The sequence below is a fragment of the Trichomonas vaginalis genome, chromosome IV (assembly GCF_026262505.1).
Source record: "Trichomonas vaginalis G3 chromosome IV, whole genome shotgun sequence".
Classification (NCBI taxonomy): Eukaryota; Parabasalia; order Trichomonadida; family Trichomonadidae; genus Trichomonas; species Trichomonas vaginalis.
The window spans coordinates 6,653,556-6,672,707 of NC_067206.1; the positions used below are offsets into that span (position 1 = coordinate 6,653,556).

The 19,152-nt window shown below is 34.8% G+C and overlaps 9 protein-coding genes and 6 pseudogenes across 15 annotated transcripts, besides 3 other annotated features; 5 read left to right on the plus strand and 10 right to left on the minus strand.

Annotated features, from left to right (window-relative positions):
* Positions 1-14,288: part of a mobile genetic element that runs on past the window's edge.
* On the plus strand, positions 360-635 carry TVAGG3_0042840 (uncharacterized protein; the record flags this gene model as incomplete). The annotated part of the gene is made up of 1 exon (XM_051220798.1): positions 360-635. One exon carries the CDS (start codon positions 360-362, stop codon positions 633-635), a length of 276 nt encoding a protein of 91 aa, XP_051105784.1.
* TVAGG3_0042850 (uncharacterized protein) lies at positions 664-867 on the minus strand (the record flags this gene model as incomplete). The annotated part of the gene is made up of 1 exon (XM_051220799.1): positions 664-867. The coding sequence occupies one exon, from the start codon at positions 865-867 to the stop codon at positions 664-666; it is 204 nt and encodes a 67-aa protein (XP_051105785.1).
* On the plus strand, positions 2,356-2,603 carry TVAGG3_0042860 (annotated as a pseudogene). Its single transcript has one exon. A coding segment is annotated over exon 1 (248 nt).
* TVAGG3_0042870 lies at positions 3,124-3,752 on the minus strand (annotated as a pseudogene). Its single transcript has one exon. A coding segment is annotated over exon 1 (629 nt).
* TVAGG3_0042880 lies at positions 3,971-4,250 on the plus strand (annotated as a pseudogene). The gene has a single exon. A coding segment is annotated over exon 1 (280 nt).
* On the minus strand, positions 4,266-4,688 carry TVAGG3_0042890 (annotated as a pseudogene). Its single transcript has one exon. A coding segment is annotated over exon 1 (423 nt).
* Positions 7,145-7,681, minus strand: TVAGG3_0042900 (protein of unknown function, DUF4106 family; the record flags this gene model as incomplete). Its single annotated transcript, XM_051220800.1, has 1 exon — positions 7,145-7,681. The coding sequence occupies one exon, from the start codon at positions 7,679-7,681 to the stop codon at positions 7,145-7,147; it is 537 nt and encodes a 178-aa protein (XP_051105786.1).
* Positions 8,138-8,768, minus strand: TVAGG3_0042910 (protein of unknown function, DUF4106 family; the record flags this gene model as incomplete). Its single annotated transcript, XM_051220801.1, has 1 exon — positions 8,138-8,768. A coding segment is annotated over one exon (631 nt), but the record flags the coding sequence as incomplete, so codon positions are not given.
* Positions 10,052-10,912, minus strand: TVAGG3_0042920 (annotated as a pseudogene). Its single transcript has one exon. A coding segment is annotated over exon 1 (861 nt).
* On the minus strand, positions 11,747-12,701 carry TVAGG3_0042930 (annotated as a pseudogene). The gene has a single exon. A coding segment is annotated over exon 1 (955 nt).
* On the plus strand, positions 13,210-14,181 carry TVAGG3_0042940 (uncharacterized protein; the record flags this gene model as incomplete). The annotated part of the gene is made up of 1 exon (XM_051220802.1): positions 13,210-14,181. One exon carries the CDS (start codon positions 13,210-13,212, stop codon positions 14,179-14,181), a length of 972 nt encoding a protein of 323 aa, XP_051105788.1.
* Positions 14,191-14,288: a terminal%2Cinverted (terminal inverted repeat of Maverick-3 transposon ID:TVAGG3_0042730).
* A 90-nt stretch (positions 14,289-14,378) lies between these two features.
* Positions 14,379-14,855, plus strand: TVAGG3_0042950 (uncharacterized protein; the record flags this gene model as incomplete). The annotated part of the gene is made up of 1 exon (XM_001322759.1): positions 14,379-14,855. The coding sequence occupies one exon, from the start codon at positions 14,379-14,381 to the stop codon at positions 14,853-14,855; it is 477 nt and encodes a 158-aa protein (XP_001322794.1).
* A 508-nt stretch (positions 14,856-15,363) lies between these two features.
* On the minus strand, positions 15,364-16,026 carry TVAGG3_0042960 (secreted protein-related family; the record flags this gene model as incomplete). The annotated part of the gene is made up of 1 exon (XM_001322760.1): positions 15,364-16,026. One exon carries the CDS (start codon positions 16,024-16,026, stop codon positions 15,364-15,366), a length of 663 nt encoding a protein of 220 aa, XP_001322795.1.
* Positions 16,027-16,591: 565 nt separating this feature from the next.
* TVAGG3_0042970 (secreted protein-related family) lies at positions 16,592-17,443 on the minus strand (the record flags this gene model as incomplete). The annotated part of the gene is made up of 1 exon (XM_001322761.1): positions 16,592-17,443. The coding sequence occupies one exon, from the start codon at positions 17,441-17,443 to the stop codon at positions 16,592-16,594; it is 852 nt and encodes a 283-aa protein (XP_001322796.1).
* Positions 17,444-17,454: 11 nt separating this feature from the next.
* Positions 17,455-17,581: a mobile genetic element.
* Positions 17,582-17,618: 37 nt separating this feature from the next.
* Positions 17,619-18,974, minus strand: TVAGG3_0042990 (EP4 subtype prostaglandin E2 receptor binding; the record flags this gene model as incomplete). Its single annotated transcript, XM_001322762.1, has 1 exon — positions 18,111-18,974. The coding sequence occupies one exon, from the start codon at positions 18,972-18,974 to the stop codon at positions 18,111-18,113; it is 864 nt and encodes a 287-aa protein (XP_001322797.1).
* Positions 18,975-19,152: the final 178 nt, after the last annotated feature.

The window sequence follows — 19,152 nt, forward strand, 5'->3', positions numbered from 1 at the left end:
CCTTCCAACAGGAAAGGTTTTTCCTTCCGACGGTTAAGCCACAAACAGATGTCCGACGTACCACCAACCGAGCCCATTCCCAAACCAGAGGAACCTAAAGCACCAGCCCCTGCACCTCAGCAACCTCAGTTCCAGCAAGTCCCTCCACCAAATTACTTACCAATTTCCACCTCAAGGTTTACTACCTACCACAAGGCTTCCCGAACTACCCTCCTCCTCAGCCTATGCCTTACTTCCCCAACCCTTGGATGTTCCAACAAGCTCCACCCCAGCAATTCCAATCTCAATCCAAATCGAAGAGAGACCAAGAGTTCGAAGAAGGTCTGAACCGCTTACGCAAAGATTATGCCACAGCCCCTATGGAAGACGACAGGCTTTCAGTCTCTTCCCTCAAATCGACCGATTCGACTCGTACCACAGATTCGGTTCGTGACCGTGAAGACTACCTCAAGCAGTCTGAGAGACTCTTCATCCTACAATCATTTACAGTTGGAGCTCTCAAGAACATGCGCAATTACGAAGGTCAGACACCAGCTGGAGACCGCAAAACAGACGTACTCGCAAGAGCAGTCCAACTGGTCAAGACAAAGACTGAGATAGTCGACTTCATTCTTGCAGCTTGCCCATACAAGTAAAAAAATAAACAATTACGAGTTAAACTTTTTATTCTTTCTTTTCTGAGTTGTTTAGAGCTGGTTTCTCTTGTAGGAACCTTTCGTACTCTTCCATGGTCATGTAATTGCGAATTTTGTACGCAATTCCAGGTTCGTTGTTTTTTTGAACCTGATGTATGTAACGCTTCCATCCTCCTCGGGGGAAGTAAGCTGCTAACATCTGACCAAGTTTTCTCGGTGACTCGGAGCTCATAAAAAAATGTCACTTTTTAAACGTTAAGTTTTTAGTCTTATTTTACCCTTTGTTTACCCTTTGTTTGTCAAGTTTAGTATTGGAGTGCAATTTCTCCAAATTCTCTGTGTCGGAGTTCTTCAGCATTTTCCAAGGTGTACCTGGAGAACTCAAAGAGTTGTCAAGAAGATACTGCCATGCTGCTCTTCTGAGTTCGTCGGTATTTTGGAAGTGTTGCACCTTCGAGTCTTCGGACAATGAAAATGACACTTTTTCTATTAAACCGTTTTGGCATTTTCTCATGAGTGAAGTATAGTTCTGCCGAACCAATTGGAAGAGAAGAAGTACCCTTGCTGGCAAAAGACAAAAATAGTTGCCTTAGTTGTCATTGCAATTGTACTCGTAATTGAATTCATTTACTTCTCTTCACGTACATAAAACTCAGCAATGGTATTTGCTTTAAGAAGCTACCATCTTACTAAGACTAAACACTTACATTTTTCAAGCTTGACTTTTTACAATTTGAATTTTGTTTGCTGAATTCAGCAAAAATAATGTTTATGTTAGAATGTTAGAATCTAACATGTTTTCTAACACGTTTTCTAACATGGTCTAAAACTCTTGAATTTTCATGAAATTTACACCAAAAATAATGTTTATGTTAGAATGTTAGATCTAACATGTTTTCTAACACGTTTTCTAACATGGTCTAAAACTCTTTGAAATTTCATGAATTTTCCGAAATAAAAAATAAAGTTAGTTTTTATTTTTTATTTTATTTATTTTTTTTATTATTTTGTATTTGTAAAAAGACATGATTTCAACAATCGGCACAACAACAATTCAAACAACTACAGCACCAAACTCGCTAGTTATGAATCCAACATCTATGTTAGTAGAGATGAAAAACTTCATTCTTCTTCATATACTTTCGAAACAAAAATCCAGAAGATAAAGCAAGAACTTTTAACAAGTAATTTAGACTGTAGTGCGAAAGATGAAACAAATGAACAGTATCTTTATGAAATGCAGGACATTATTGACCATTTACCCAAATTGCCTGAAATCCAACAACAAAAACTAACCATTCCCGAATTTGACGAAATAGAAGTCAAAGCAACTGACTCAGTAGAAATAAAGAAAGTTCATACGAAAAGGTAAATTATGAATTCCTTGGTTTTCATTGCAACCATAAGGTTATGGACAAAGAGTTGCGACATGGTATATAAGAACATTCTCTGACCTTTACAAATCCGAAGAATTTAAGACCTACGACAACTTTGTTTCATTAGTTGCAAAATGTGTTTGGAGAATAAGAGATAAAGATAGTAGGGGTAAGGTATGGAACGAACAAATAAGACCCGCTATGTTTCGAGATGAAGAAAACCATTGACGCCTTGGTTGTTTTAGGGTAAGGTTTCAGAATATAACGCAAAAATGAACCCGCAATGTTCAAAATGTAAAGCAGCAATGAGGAAATATAACTACTCCGTCAAAGAGATAGAACGTATGCGAAACGACTATGCAGATTTAAAGAAAGAAGCAGAAAAACCAGCAGAAGATAAAATGACATGTTAGCATTTCTGAACAAAAACTATCCAACTGCTGACGATTTCCTTCTATCTGACGTCAAGAAGAAATATAAAGAAACCTTCGGCATGTGTTAAAACATTCGATGTACTAAAAGAAGAAATAGAAGCTACGAAATTGTTTAGAGTCATGACCATCGCAACATATACCATGTAAAACGCTTGTAAATAGTTATGTTAGAAAACATGTTAGAAAACATGTTAGATCTAACATTCTAACATAAACATTATTTTTGCTGAATTCCGTATGAAATTTCATGAGTTTTGTATGTTTAGACCATGTTAGAAAACATTGTTAGAAAACATGTTAGATCTAACATTCTAACATAAACATTATTTTTGCTGAATTCCGTATGAAATTTCATGAGTTTCCTCATATGCTTGCTTCCCTCGGAAAATCGTGAAGAACAGCGAGTAATGAAAAAAACGCAGTCGCCAAAACTCTTTATTTTTTACGCTTGACTTTTTACAATTTGAACTTTGTTGCGTAGATATGAATTCTGAAAGAAGTATGAGGTCTTGTATGACTTTGTACTTCTCCCATAGTTCATGTCTGTCAAACTTACCTGCCATGGACTCTTTCATAAGTTCCATGAAATCGTCTTCGGACAATCCGGGGAAAAGTATAATGTCAGTAAGTACTTTTAACATCCTTACTTAAACTCTTTGCTGTCTGTACACATATTACGACTGAGATGTTAAAGTGTCTGAGCTTCTTAAGAATTCGACATACTTGTTCTCTGTTCTTTAACAAAGGATGAGAAGCAAAGTCATCTAAGATAAGAAGACATCTGTAGGGAAGTCTTCCAATCGTACGATTGCAATTTCTTCGAAATGTATTCTATCTCTTTCTGTTTGTTTCTGAAGTGTTTCTTCTCTAATATTCTCTGCATTTCCTCATTTGGGTCTTTAAACTTAGAATTTATATACTCATTTATAGCATTATACTTCAAAACTCTTCTTTGGTACTTCTTTATCCAATCTAACAACTCAGTATCCTTTATACATACTAACTTAGACTTCTTTATAATATCTTTGAACGAATTGACGGTTTGGTCAAATTGACCAGAAGTACTACAAATAACAACTAACTCATAGAATGGGTTCTTCTCATCTAGTTCTTGTTGTTGTGCAGCCATTTTAAGATAAGTGAAAGTCTTACCCGACCCAGGTGGTGCGATTAGACCTGTTATACCATTCTGAGCAAATAAGAACTTTTCATGTATGGGTTTTATCTGAGCATTTTCTAACTTCCTCTTGTTCTTGTTTAAAACATTCTAAATTTTTTGTCAATGTCAGCAAACTTTTTTCTAACATATTTTTAGAAAAATTAAAATTTTTATCTTTTTGAAAATGTCTAGCGATTTCGCTATCTATATTCGAGACAAACTTTTCGACAGCAAAACATCTGTCGACCATAAAATCTTACATAGTGTAAACAAGAAAGTGAATTTGTTCTAAAGTTCTGTTTCTGGGAATATGACAAGAACCATAAAACATTACAAAGAGCAGTCTTAAAATTTGTCAATGACAGACTTGTTGACAGAGATGACGCCGATTGGAAAGATGAAGTCCAACAAAAGTTCTTAGAATGCAAAAGAAGGCACATGCGCTGTTCTTGAAGATGAAATAGAAAACAGAATAGAAGAGCTATTAAAGGACAAAGAACTTTTACATAAATATGGTTCTGAGAAATTTGACATAACTCCACCAGAAAAGAAGAAGAAGAGAGAAAAGAAAGAAAAGAAAGAAAAGAAAGTAGAAGAGAAGAAAGAACCTGAACCAGTTCCAGAGAAAAAGAAATTTGACATGTAAAATAAAATTTTATTTTTAGAACATTTCTGGGTCAATGTCAATGTTCTCTTCCTCTTTAGGGGCAAACACTGGCTTAGACTCTAAAATCTTTTTACCCAATTTACCTTGAACTTCAACTATCTTAGACTCATAATATTCATAGTCGTCTGCTTTCTTTGGTTCATAAGGTATAACAAGTTTGTATGCTTTACCTTCTTCGAAGTTTTGAGAACTTTCTGTCAAAATTTTCTTTGACTGTCAACATACCGTCAATGTATAAGTCTTCAAAAAGTTGCACCACTTTTTCTAACAACAGCAAACTTAACTGGTGCAATGTTCCAAATTTTGTCAAATGTAGACTTTTCAAAATTATAGAAGTAAACATTCAAATATGCGAATGGAGCTAACTTATCTTTGACTTCCTGTCATGTACTTATTTACTGAGATGAATTTTGCCATCTTTTCTATCGGATAAAAAAATATTTTTTTTTAAAATTTACTCAGAAAAATTATTTCTTTCTATATTTGCCATTCCGAACTTCGAAAAGATGTTTTATACCAGCATAGAATTTTTCTCTAGAGCTTGGTCTTATATCGTTTTCATGACAATATTTTCTATATTCTTCATATAAAGCCTTTTTTTCATACATTTCATAAGGACAATCTAACCAGAATAGCGCATATCCATTTTCGTTATCTAGGTCTCTATATGTTTCTTCTGTTTGTAGAATTTCGCTTTCTCTATTTAGTTCTATGTCTATATATTGTGGCTTAAAAAGATGTGGGCAAGAAGGGTCTGGCGCTATGTAAAAAGTTAATTTTTCTGTTCATCTTTTCTATCGGATAAAAAAATATTTTTTTTTAAATTTACTCAGAAAAATTTTTCTTTGTATATACGCCGTTCTGAACATCTAAAAGACTTTTGACATTTGCCAAGAATGTTCGTTTAGACGCTGCCATATAACCATATTCTTGACAATATTGTTTATACGATCGTACAATGACCTTTCATCTAAACACTCAAAGTTAGTCTCATCTATAAACAGTTCATATACACTCTTGTTTGCTTCTAACAATGTTTGTCTCTCTTCGGTATGTGGAATTTGTCTTGGATTGAACTTAGAAATATCTAATGTCATGAAAATATGAGAACAAGTGGTTGTAAAAGTCAGATGTCAAAGTTTCTGCTAAGTCGTCAAAATATTCTGTATCTTGCATATGAGAATCTGACGTTCTGACAACTACATATCTTCTGTCAGAACTTTCTAACTTCATCGGAACGCATTGTTTGAAACCATAATGAAGTTTGCAACATTTTCACAAACTCTTTGGTCTTTATACTTTCTTTCAACAACTCCAACTTTGTCTGTTATAAGACTCTTCAAAGCATCTGAGTTTAAAACTTTTGTTGTATCTATACTTTGAAGTTCATTGCAAACTATAAGTTTCATATTCTCTATTGAAGAGTTAAATTTACCGCAGATGTTTTCTAAGTTTGTCATATTAGGGTTCGAATAACCTCTAACAGTTTGCACAAAATATCTGTAAAGAAAGTGTTCTTACCTGTTCCTTGTTTTCCAATTATAATGAGAGCAGTTTCATTTTTAGCACTTGGATGTTGTAAGATGTTTGCAAACCAACATAAGATATACTCATAGACTCTTTTCGTTTCCATTGCATATAATTTCTTTGACATGGTCTAACCAAGCTTCTATAATATTTTCTTTCCATTCTACTTGTTCGTATTTATATCCAGTGAAGATAGAATAGAAGTTTGGAGAAGGTGTATAGAACTTTATACCTCGAACTGAAAAATCTTCTAACTTTGACAATAAGATATCCCAAGCATCTAACATCTTCATTCCAACTTGTACAACTTTTATTTTCTTAAGTTTCTGTCTACATTCTTGTTCTGAAACTATTGTCGCTCTTGGTTTGTTAAAGACAACATCCCATTCTTTCATGACATAACATTCTGGGCAGAGTCGACATAAATGACTAAACGTTTCAAATTCTCGACTGCTTTGTTATAGTCTCTAAATGGACACATATTTCTGAAGCTTGGAAGTCATAAAAATCTGAAACATCTATTCTGTACATTTTTATAAAAATAAAAAAATATTTTTTTTATTCTTGACTTTGTTGTTGCATTTGTTGTTCTTGAGCTATTTGTTGTTGAAGTTGTTCTTGTAATACAATACTTTCACCAGTTGCATCTTCCAATTCGAAACTTTCTGCCGTCATTGACAAATACATAGGACATAAAAGTTTTACAGGAACAAAGTTTGCGTCAACTAAGTTAAGTTTATGTTTGCTAAAGTGTTTGAGTTCACTAAGCTTGAAAACTGCATTCGAATGAACAATAGGCAAACCAGCAGAGAAAGTGTTGTTTATACGCATGAGTATCTTTTGGTCATAATAGTTTCTGTCGACATTCGAATAACACTTTGAACCTAAGTTTGAAACAATATATAAATAGGTGTGCTTAAAGTCAATGGAACAGATAGACCTTGTATGACACCTTTTCCTGTTATAGGAAACTGTTGGTAGTAAAAACCAGATATAAGTTTTGTATTATAGCTCATATCGTTTATAGTAAACTCAGTCGGACATCCAAACATAATGAAACCTGCTCTAGTTGCAGCACATGTTACATCCGTCCTTAAAGTATTAAATAAGTCAACAAAACCTGTTGGTGGTATATCTGAGTAAGTATCTTCAAAGAGTATTTTTTACCATTCACAACAATAAAGTCTTCTGGTGTCAAAAGAGCAAAACAGGCTTTAGTCGTCATTGTGTTTAAGGTTAGTTTACAATATCGTCCTTGAGGACTTTGTAAGTTTGTTGTTATAGAATTATATGACTCAGGGTTTTTAGTCGTAATAGTATAAACCACTATGTCTTCTGCCATTTACTTAGCAAATAAATTTTAATGAAATGTTGTGGTCGTCAAATATTTTTATGACGTCTGGGAAACTATATTTTAAGTTCAACGTTTCACCTCCTTTCATAACGTATATCTTGTCAATGACATTATATGAAACACCACAGCAAGCAATGTCGGGTTCTATTTCTTTGATGTTTATATCGTCTGCCTCTGTCAAAAGTTTCAATAGTTCTTTCAAAACTTCATGAGGTGCAATGACATATGAGTTCACTTTTACAGGGTTGTGTTCGACCAAGTTTAACATTATACCCAAAGCTTGACAAATCTTCTCCTGAGTTTTAAGTTTGTCTTTAAGTTGTTGGTAGTCGTTTCGAATATCTGCAACAGAACTTAAGTCTCTGCTAACTTCAGGATATGTTGGTTGTTCTTTTACAGGAACTATTGTTATACCATCTTCGTCTTCGTATGGTTTCCCCACTTCAACATCTCTGTCTTTGACATTGACAACAACACTTTGACTGTTTGTTTGAGTTGGTGAATTTAACTTCACATCTGCCACCGCCATTAAACCTTTTGAAACACTTACGCTTCTATTTTTCGGAAATGACATTTTACTTAGAATAAAAAGATGGACGTATTTGAGTATCTCTTCGAATTGAAGCAGAACAAAGTTTACACACACAAACAATACAAGTTCATTGACAGAATAGTTCTTTACACAAACAATGGAAAATGTTATAGAATAGCAGTCTTTGCTGAACCAAAATATTTTCATAAAGCAAAGAAAGTTGGTATAACTGAAATGGTGAAAGTTCTTGAAGCAGACAAAAATATAACAACAAAACTGACCGATATTTCTAAAGGTAAGTTTATAATACAATATTATGTCAAAACTGGCGTACTGTCAATATTTGACGGAGAGAAGTCAGTTCAAGAACAACTTACTGACCTGCTGCCAAAATCTGCTCGATGGAAGCTGTCGTTATGCCAATCTGAGGAGCCCCAGCAGGTTTCATCGAACGAATCTTCAAAAGAGCATCTTCCGTGAAAAGTGCTATTGGTTTTGTAAACTTCTTTGCTCTCAATTCATCTGGACCGTCTCTGTCACCAGTATATTGTATTTGAACTGTACCAACAGTTGAAATACCACCCATAAAGTCTTCTGAGTCAGCAAATGGAATGCCAAGCCAAAAGTTTGAACGGTCTCCATTTGTATATTGAGTTTTTTGACCTCCTGTATGAGTCCATACTTTCACATATGGCATAATAGAACTTTGCATTTCAGGGTTAATGGTTGTTGTGAAGTTGTTGTTAAAGTTCATAGCATCTAATGTCAAGTTGTATGACCTCATATCCTCAACTGTAGAATATTCTTCTCTTGGATAATATTTGCCATCTATGTTTATATGATATTTAATACCAGGGTTGTAGAAACAAGAATAGTCATTTATAGTTCGTCTGAACAGTACAAACATAGTATCTGCATGTTTCATTGCAGTTGTTAAAGCAATATCTGTTCTTGCACCTGGGTCAGCACTTTGGTTTCCAACTTCACCTGCAAAGTCTTTGACAGATATTTGGTGTATAGGGAACATAAGTGGAACTGCAATATATTTGGCAGCTAAAGCATTTGAAATATCTGGGTCCAACATATAGACTGCAAGTCTGCTTTCTATTCTCTTGCATTCAAATTTTTCGCATGTGAACTTAACTGGGTCCCAAGCATCTCCAGCAGCATTGAAATAATAGTTTACTTCAGTGTTGAGGTTTGAGAAACCAAAGTCTAAGTCAACTTTGTTTTGCAAAAGTCGGCGAATGACATTTTATTTGTTCCCACTACTTCTGTAAGAGTGAATGGGTCTTGTGTTGGTGCAATGACTAAGTTATTTTTGCTTGGAGTAAGTTCGATAGAAATTTTTCCTGCCCAGTTTGGCAAGTATCTTAAAAACCTGAAGATGAGGAAAGATGACAAAGGAACTCTAAGTTTCAGTTTTACTTTGGTTACTGCTGCTGCAGTTTGTCCAGAAAGGTTAACATAAACTCCTGGAACGTTAGGGTCAAGTCTTCTTATTTTCTCAATAGTTGCATACTGGTCTGTTTGTTCTCTAGCTTGTGGTTGTACTGAGTTTCTCAAAGCGAACCATTCATAGTTTGCCCATGTTACTGTTTGAACTAAGTCAGAGTTAGAATATATCTTATATCCCATGAAAACTTCTGGAGCATATTGGTATCCGACATAGAAAATTCCATTGCAACCTTTCTTGTCAGACAACTTGGCAGAAGGTTTTATTTCAATGTCTTGTTCCACGTATAAGAAAGAGTTGTCAATAGAAATTATATGAAACCTGTCGCAAGCAATATCTACTGTTGTTGAAGAACCTTCTCCAAACTCACCTACGTTTCCATAAGAAACAGCAGTTGTATATTCGTAAGTTCCAGGAACTATTTCTGACCTTCTAATGGCATTGTCGCATTCGTTATACCATTCGGAAACATTTCCATTCATAGCATCCAAAACTGTTGGCGTTATATTCTGAGCGGCGTACATTTCATATGAGTAAAAATATAGAATAGTTGGATTTATATGTCATAATAGAACCCACGTGGACCAAGCTTTACTTTCTTCCTGACTGAGTTTTTAACTCTTCTTTTTCCTTCATTGCCCTCTGCTTGAAGTTGTTGCATCTTTTTATGTTCATCTAGTATGTTGCAAATTTCCATGTCCTTTTTGCCTTTTGGCTCTGGTCGCCCATCTCAGGTAACCTATATCCTAGAAAGAGTTTGTCATAGTCTGTATTTGAGTCTTCGCGTATTGTTTGCATGACTCTTTCCTGAGTTTCCGGTTCAAGCTCTTCAAACAGTGCCTGTCCATATGGAATATGCTCGTTTCCAAATATATGTTTTTGTAGCCATTCTGGTTTTCTTTCCATGTTACCAACTATATCTTTTGTGAATGGGAAAGCTTTTACCCAATCTTTCAGTCTTGCGTCGTTTATTTCTGTAGTTGGTTTTATTTTGTCAAGGAACATGTTTTTCAATACTAACATTTCATTTGGTACTGTCCATTTGAGTTTTCTTAAATATTCATCCCTTCTCGGTTCATTGTCTGCAAAGTAAGTTTTTATGACATTTTGTAAACTTTCGTTTGCAAGGTCATGTACAATAGGTTCTCTTCCTTCTCTGTCCCTAACTTTCTTTCTAAACTCTTCACCAAATATACCATCTCTATGGTTCTGTGTAGTTCTTTGAGATAAATGTTCTAGAACGTCAGGTGTTATATTTCCATCAGCCATGTTCATTTCATACTGGTCCAAAATATCTGCATGTTTCATATCTTTCAATGGCATTAAAGCCGCGCTTAAAATACCAGCTATATCTGGTTCACCATTGACTTCCATTGCGTCTACAACTTCTTGGAATTGAGGTTGTAAGTTTATGAACCACCTATCCGGTTAGCTTTATGACCCCATCTCATTGTAGTTCCATCGTCTGCAGAAACAAAAGTAGGTTTGTTTCCATCTTGGTTAGGTTCTGAATGAACTTTAAACAATGTTTCATTTCTATATGTTTTCTTGAAATTTAACCTTTTATTTTCACCGAGTTCATCCGAAGATTGAACGTTAAATGCTCGTAAGTAAAAAGGGTTGTTGTATTTGTGTACATTTTCTTTCAGTACTTCCATTCTATGCTGAATATTTTCATCTGGTGTTGGAGTCTTTTGTATGTCGGCAAACATTTTTCGATATTCTTCTACTATGTCAGCCGAATTTTTTTTAGACTCTTGGAAATATTCCATATTCTCCGCATACTCTTGTTGAGGGTCAAGATTTTTCGGCTGTTCCAAATCTTCATCTAGTTCTGTGAAGTTAGTTTCCAAAGGAGGACTTGTTCGTTTCCTTCAGGCTCTTCTAGCTGTTGTTGCTGAACTATTTCTTCCATGTCTGGTTGTATCTGAACTTCTTCCTGTGGAGTTTCTTGTACCTCATCTGCTGGCATTTCATATATTCCGAGACCGTTTTCAACAATTTCCCTATCTACGTCATCCGCATTCATAAGCTTTTGTTCTTTCGTTCCGTCTCTATTTTTTACGCGTTTCATGACGAAAGTTGAATTGTCATTTAGCTCTGACATCAAATATCTCGGAGTAAATTCATCCATGTCATTTGGATGATATGCTATTAAATCATATCCCTTAGCGAGCTTGTATTTTCCAGGTTTGAGATTATATCCGTTTTGGTGCTGAGCCATAAAGCTAAATAGGTTCGGGTCAGTATTTCCATCCTTGAACTTTCAATAGCTTCTTTATATCTGTCACTAAAGTCAATAGTATCTGGGAAACCACACTCTTCTTTAAGCATTTTTAAGAATTCTTGGTTTCCTTGTTCTCTACTTCTTTTATGTCCTTGCTCTGTTTGTGGTTGTTGTTGTGCAGGTTTTGAACTGTTGGTTGTTGTGCTGGTTGTTGTGTTGGTTGTTGTGCTGGTTGTGGAGGTGGTTGTTGTGCTGGTTGGTTGGTTGTTGTGTTGGTTTTGTGCATGCCTGTGTCTGTGTCCATGTGACGATGTAAATGTTTTAGGTAGTCCTGGTGCAGGTGCTTCTCTTGGAGGGTTTGGTGGTATATAAGTTCCACCAGCTGGCACATATGTTCCATCTGCAGCGTAATGTCCTACCTGACTTTTCGTTTTAAGAAAGCATTTACTAGGTCTGTTTTGGTCTGTTGTAACTCTTTTTCTTGACTTTCCACAACAGTTGCTCTAACGGCGTCATAGGCACTTTGAACTGCCTGTCTCGTTGCTGCATCTGTTATTTTCGTCATATTTTGTGCTACTTCTCTTAACTCTTTGTCGAAACCTTCAGACTTCAGTTTCTTTCCAGATGAGAAGTCGTTCACTAGTTTCACCTTACTATGAAGAGCTTCGAAGGCGTTCTTAAAGTCAGCATTTGTTAAAGCTTCATTTGAACTGTCTTCATCCGCTTGTATTTTTGTCCTTATTGACCCTATAAGTTGGGCTGCTTTAGCGTTGGCTTGGGCATCTAACCAGTCATTGTTAGCTTTTATATATTCTGCGCTTTTCATTGCCTTTTGCATGGCTGCGTCGTTATTTTTACTTTCTTGTGCTAAGTTTTCATACTGTACGGTTTGGTTTTGCAACTGTAAAAGTTTTTCTGCCTTTACATTTGCTTCAACTTCTTTTTTATACTCATCGCTATCCATATATGTCTTCAGGGCTTTTTGTTTTATCTCTTCATCTTTCAGTACTTTATATTGAGTAGTATGGTTTTTCAAATTTAAACACCTTTTTCCATTTTTGCTACTTCTGCTGCTTTTTCTGACACTTTTTTCGCATATTCCTCTGTACTTAGTTCTTTCAGTTGTTCTTCTTTCTTCTTTTTCTCTACGTTTAACTCATTGAGTTTCTTTGTGTGTCTGTCATATTCTAGTTTCTTTTCGTTTTCACTTATTTGTTTCTGTATGTCTATGTTTGACTTTTTGACATCTGTTATTTGATTTTTGAGTGAACTCAAATTCATTTGACTTTGAGGGTTATAGCTGTTCCGTCTGCAGCTCCACCATAGCCTGCCATTTTCGCTAAAAGTGCCGCTCTTAAACCTCCACTCTGTGCACCAATAACTCGGTTTAAAAGCATAGGGTTGCTTGACATTTGTTGCAACATAGTGGGGTCATTCATAATTTGTTGTTGCAACTGTTGTTGTGGTGTCAGTTTTACTATTGGATGTTTCAATGCTCTCTTCCTCTTACGTATATTCTTACGTAGCTTACGTGGCATTTTAAGTGAAGTAAAAAACGGTTTTTGACAGATGTTTATATGACACTTTTTGTTCAGCACAAAAAACTACTCGGTCAACGGCGATGACTCTCAAAAACCGTTGTGCAAAAAGTTTTACCGTTGGACAAAAAAGCATATATAGAAAACAAAAAACGTTTATAGTTCATTCAATATTTGAGATGGAACGGTTTTCCAACGGTAACTATTAAATAAAATAAAAAAATAGAGGGGGTTACCGTTGACGAAAACGGTTCATCTCAAACTTTTCTATGAGTGGTCCGAAAAAAACAGTTCATTTTTCATAATGTACGCGTCTCGAACAGTGAAGCCCAATTCAATAGAATACTATCTCGAAAAACAAGAAGCTGACACTGCTATTCAGTCTTTAATACAGAACCAAGCTCAGGAGAACTCAAAAGACTCCCAATTCAAATCGACATCCAATTCGAAGCAATTAAAACTTGACTCGAATGTTTTAAAACCACAGCCCGCACGAACAAATACAGCTCTAAGAATAGACCAAAGAATACCGAACAAAGAGTTGAGGTCAAGATTGAAATTACAATCGGATGAGTATTTTTCCCTTAACAACCAGGGAAATACTCCATATAACCGTATCTACACAAATACCGTTAAAGAAACAATAACGGCATACACAAAACTCTGTCAATTGGTCCCCAACCAGGACCAATTGACGGACATTATATGTTCCTACCTTCCCATATTTGCTGAGTGTGTGGAAGGTAGGACATTGTTACAAGCTTGCTTACGTATGCCACCAAATCTCCGTCAACAATTTGCTCAAATTGTACATGAATTTAAAGCTTTTAACAACGGATACGATGAAGATGAAGTAGCAGATGAATTTGGGGAAGAAAAAACATTTTTCCCCTCATATAATACGCCTGCAACAGTATTTCCTACTAATGAATTTCACAACTATTGTGTCGTTCATTTAATTGTTGTGGATATGCCCACAGGTGAAGACATTCTCAGTGGTGACTTCATCGAAGTCTGTATCAATACAGAATTGGGAGAAGATGAGTTGCACAAATTCTCCAACGTCGAACATATATTCAAACCAGCACACCAACTCTTTATCGAAACTGAAATAACACTCACACAAAATATGTCCATCTCATTTAAATCCAAATCAGGACGTCCATACAGAATTTGGATGAACTACGTCCTCCTCCACTACGCCGACGATGACGAAGAAGAGGAAGAAGAGGAGGAGGAAGAAGAAGAGTCCTCCGAATTCACACCAGAAGACTAACAATTTTCCGAATAAAAACTTCATTTATACTAAACATCTTCGGGGCTAGAAGGGGCGCAGCCCCTGGAAGCCCCACTACCTTTTTTTTTTTTTTTTTTTTTTTTGTTATAAATTATCACAAAAGTTCATACTTCAATTGTAATATTTTTAAGACATTTTAAAAATTTCTGAACTTTATTAACTATCAGAATTTCACAATGACGGATTCTCCACCTCCACCACCGCCTTCTCAAGGTAGCCCAGCTCCATATGATGCCCCAGCTCAGTATCCATATCAAGTACCACCTGCAAACGGTCAACCTGCTAATGCACCGCAAGCAAATTACCAGCCTCCACCACCACCACCTCAACAGGCTGGTCAATATGCACCACCACCACCAGGACAATACCCGCCACCTGGCCAATATCCACCACCGCCACCTGGTCAATATCCACCAGGTCAGTATGCAATTCCACCACCTGGTCAATATCCTCCGGGTCAATACCCACCAGGCCAATATCCACCTGGCCAATATCCACCACCTCAAGAAGAAAAGAAAGATAAAAAGAAGAAGAAGAAGAAAGATAAGAAGGAGGAGGAGGGCGGTATCGGTGGGATATTTGTGACTGCCTATTCTGCATTTTCTGGTGCTGCGGTTGCTGTGATGAATAAGCAATTTTATATCTACATGTGATGTCAAGTGTAAAATATATTGTAATTTAAAAATTACGGATGTAACGAATTATTTTTCAAATTTCTTGAAATCATCGAGATTCAAAAAACTTTAATGCAAATAAGTCATCAGTACATTTCGTTTTTAAGTGAATGCAGAATTTAAAAAATAAGCAAAATTTTATATTGTGCTCAATTTTATTTTCTGTTTGGGAAACATTCATTATGCTAATACATATATATTCAAGTTTTAGATGCCGTGTTATACTGACTAGCCAAGCAAATTTGGAATTTTAAAATAATAATTGATTAAGAGAAATTCTAGAAATAATTTGGCACATAGAAGAATGTGATGAAGCATAATAATAAGATTATAATTCAGGGTGAAGAAATAAATTATTTATTTCGAATATAATTGTGTATATATTCTATCACTGATATTACTATGTATATATGTCATATTTGTTTAACAATTCATCAAAAATTTTAACTGTTTTGGTGATTAAGATGAAAAAAAAAAGTTTTTATTGCTAAGCATCAACTGATTTGGTCACAGTTGAGTGCTCATCGCTTTTGCATTTGGAAACAATAATTCCTACTATTATGGCAATTACTGCAATAATAAATAAAGCAGCAACAATGGAAATTGCAACAATTTTTCCTTTTCCACTTTCCTTGATTAGTCCGATTTTGTTCATGTCAATTGGTTCAAAACCAAGTTTGTTAAGTCTTGACCCTTTCTTGATGGAGTAATCTCCATTAGCAAAATCGGCAAAATCAGATTCATCGGCATCAATGTTATTGTCGAAGTAAACTTCATTCATATTTGATGGATTGAGGAATTTCCTTGTGTTATTATAAAAAGCATTATATGAATAAATAACTGAAGGAGGAATCAATGGATATTCGACGGTCCTTCGCTTATAGTAATCATCAATCTTCGAGATATTCTCGTATCTATCTGAATATGGAGGTAAATATCCTGTGACATTTGGATTTCCATTGATTTTATAATATCGTTCTGATAATGTTAAATGATTCTTCATCATCAAAGGGTTCTTTCCATTAGCACATCTCGAATCAGTTCTGACTGCATTAGTATTTTTAATAAACACATTATTTCTAACAATGTAATCTCTGCCTCCTCCTATCAGAAGTGCATATTTAATATTGTAGAAAATGTATACAATCATCGAAATAAAATCCCATGATAAAGTTAGAGTTGTTGACATCGTGGACATAGTTATTCCTAAAAATGTTGCCTCGATACGTGTAATCTCGTCCTGAATATACAACGCCTGCATCACTAGCTTCTTGAACAATATGATGCATCTCAGTGTATTCAATTATATGATCGTTTCCGGACCATCCAATTGCACTGTGTGGGCCATAGTAGAGAAGACAATTACGTATTGTATGACCAACGCCACCTAATGAAATGGCTTGGAAATAGTTTCTTGACATGTTTCCGAACCAATAAACTTCACAATTATAAATTAAATTGTTGCTTTTTGTTAAAGTAAGTCTGTTTCCGCCTGTCATCGAAATTGCGGTACCAAGAGTATTATGAACTACACTGTTCTGTAATTTAATATTGTCCCCACTTAAAACAATGCCAGTGATGCCAATATTGAAAACTTTTACATTATCTATAATAACGTTTGAACAGCCTGCTAATTCAATGCCGTTTTGAGATGTTGATTCTACAGTAATGTCTCGAATTTCGATGTCACTTATTTTCCTGGCTCGTATAACTGGTTAAGTTAAATTTGATAAAAATATTTCGGTTTTTGAATTAATTTTGTCAAATGGTATGAAATAAAGGATCTTTGTCTCGTTATCAATGTAGAAATCACCTGGATATCGAATTTCTTCAAGGATATTAAAGAATAAAATTGAATCGCCGGATTTTGCAACTGTGGTATTTCTAGCTTCTTCAAAGTAAACCGTTTGACTACTTTTATCTATTTTGGTGACTCTCTGAGTCGATCCACTCCAACCGTGATTCCAATATCCCCATGCCATGATATAAGGATGATACTGCCATGTATATATGCGAGAATCATTAATTCCAACGCCATTTTCTATTGATATCGCTTCTGTTGGAGAAGAAATTTTTATAAATTCACCAAGTCGAGGATATTGGGCGATGTTCATTTGTTGTTGATCAATATATAAATGGTTATGTGAATATGGAGCTGCATATCCAAATCCACGAGGGTAAAAGGGATGAAGATTTGTAATACCGAATTCTTTAAGATCTATTTGATATACCTTGCTTCTAATGCTTTCATCTAATCTGTTTAAAATACTTTTGTCTGATACTTTAGCCCAATTTGATAATTTGATGCCACCAACTAATCTCGTTTTTTTATCACCAATGATGCGAGTATGATTTTCAGTGATCTCAATAGGAGATGTGATATAATTTATACCTGATTTTAGTTGGATATCAACTGCTGACGCAAAAACAGCGAAAAACAAATTTAATGTGTCAATTTTTTTTTCACTTTGCACCAATCTGCGCCGATTCTCAATTTTAATTTGTATGGCTTTGTATGTAATAGGGACTGAAAATTTAAATGAAATTCGAGATGGAAATGAAATCATATTTGGTTTAATTAAGGCTGCACTTACGCCCATCTGACTTTAATTCAAATTTTTGACAAGTGGCGTGAAGCGCCATTGAAATTTAACCTTAAACGTCTGAATTGAAGGCCCTGTCATAGGGGCGTAAGTGCACCCTTAATTATATAATATGGACTATTTAAAATTAAAAATTTATGTTGTTTGTTAAGTTTATATGCAGTGAATTAATTATAAAAGGATAAAATTTATTGATATATTTATTGTGCACCTTCTTGAATAAGAAGATTCATGATCTTTTTATAGTTTTCATTTTCGTTTTGTTTTTCTTTTGCATAATCAAGTGGAGTTTTTCTATTCTTGTTTTTATCACTAAGATTAACATGAATTGAAACTAAATATTCAACAACATCAAAATGACCTTCTAACGTTGCCCAATGAAGAGAAGAGTTATTATCACCTGTTTTATCATTTTTATTACATCCGCATTGAATGAAATATTTAACTAATTCAAGATGACCTCTTTTTGATGCAACAATTAATGGAGAAAATCCATGTCTATCTTTTTTATCTGGATCTCCCCCAGCTGAAACAAGATATTTAACAGTTTCAAGATGACCATTTAATGATGCCAAGTAAGTACAATTAGCATTATCGGTTTGTTTAGAGTTTACATCGCAACCAATACTGTTCAAATATTTAACTGTTTCAAGATGACCTTTTGTGATGCCAAAAGAATTGCATTATATCCTTTAGTTATTTGCCAATTTTTGTCAATACCAATTTCAATTAAATATTTCACAATTTCAAGATGTCCATTTAATGATGCTATAAGCAAACAATTATTTCCGCCTTTATTAACTGCATCTTTGTCACAACCTCCTTCAATAAGAGACTTTGTCAATTCAAGATCTCCTTTATAACATGCATAAAGAAGTGGAGTGGATCCAAATCTATTTCTCTTTTCACTTAATCCAACTGCACACGAAATTGACATTTTCAGTTTATCGCCTTCATCTGAAAGTTGTTTAAGGAAATTGTAAACTGTATCAAAATTAGAATTAGAACGTAATTCAGAAATTTTTGCAAATTCACTGATTGATTGACGTAATTTGTCATTATCATTTTTGAGTGTTAAGATTTCATTTTCTAATTGATCATTCTTATTTTTGAGATTTCGAATTTCGGTTTGGAAATTCGAAACTTCTTGAGAATTCGTAATGCATTCCGTCTTGTATTTATATAAAAAGTCAATTAAGCTACCAGATGATTTAAGTTTAAGAATATCTTTGTAAGTTTTGAGAACGTTAAGTGCATCTTCAAATGAACTTATAGAAACAGCGCACTTTCGAACAATGTTATATAGTTTGGATGAATTATATTTTGATTTACCCTGCGAAAGGAGAGTTTTGAAGGTAGTTGAATCTAGATTTGTTTTCTCTAAAACTTTTGGGATGTCTTCTTTTTCAACGACATCATAAAAGTTGTCTTGATCAATGAATGTTTGAATATTTTTAGCAAAATAGTCAAGATCAACAGTAAGACCGCCACTCATCAAGAAAATTAAAAAGTTGTAAACTGCGAGATAAAAGGCGTAAGTATTCAATTTTGAATAGTTTACATCATTTTTTAATGCCTTATTGGCAACAATATGCTCGGCTTTGCAATTCTTGCCGTCCATAAACGCAAATATTGCTCATCACGAATTGCCAAGCTTGGCAATTCTTGGATGT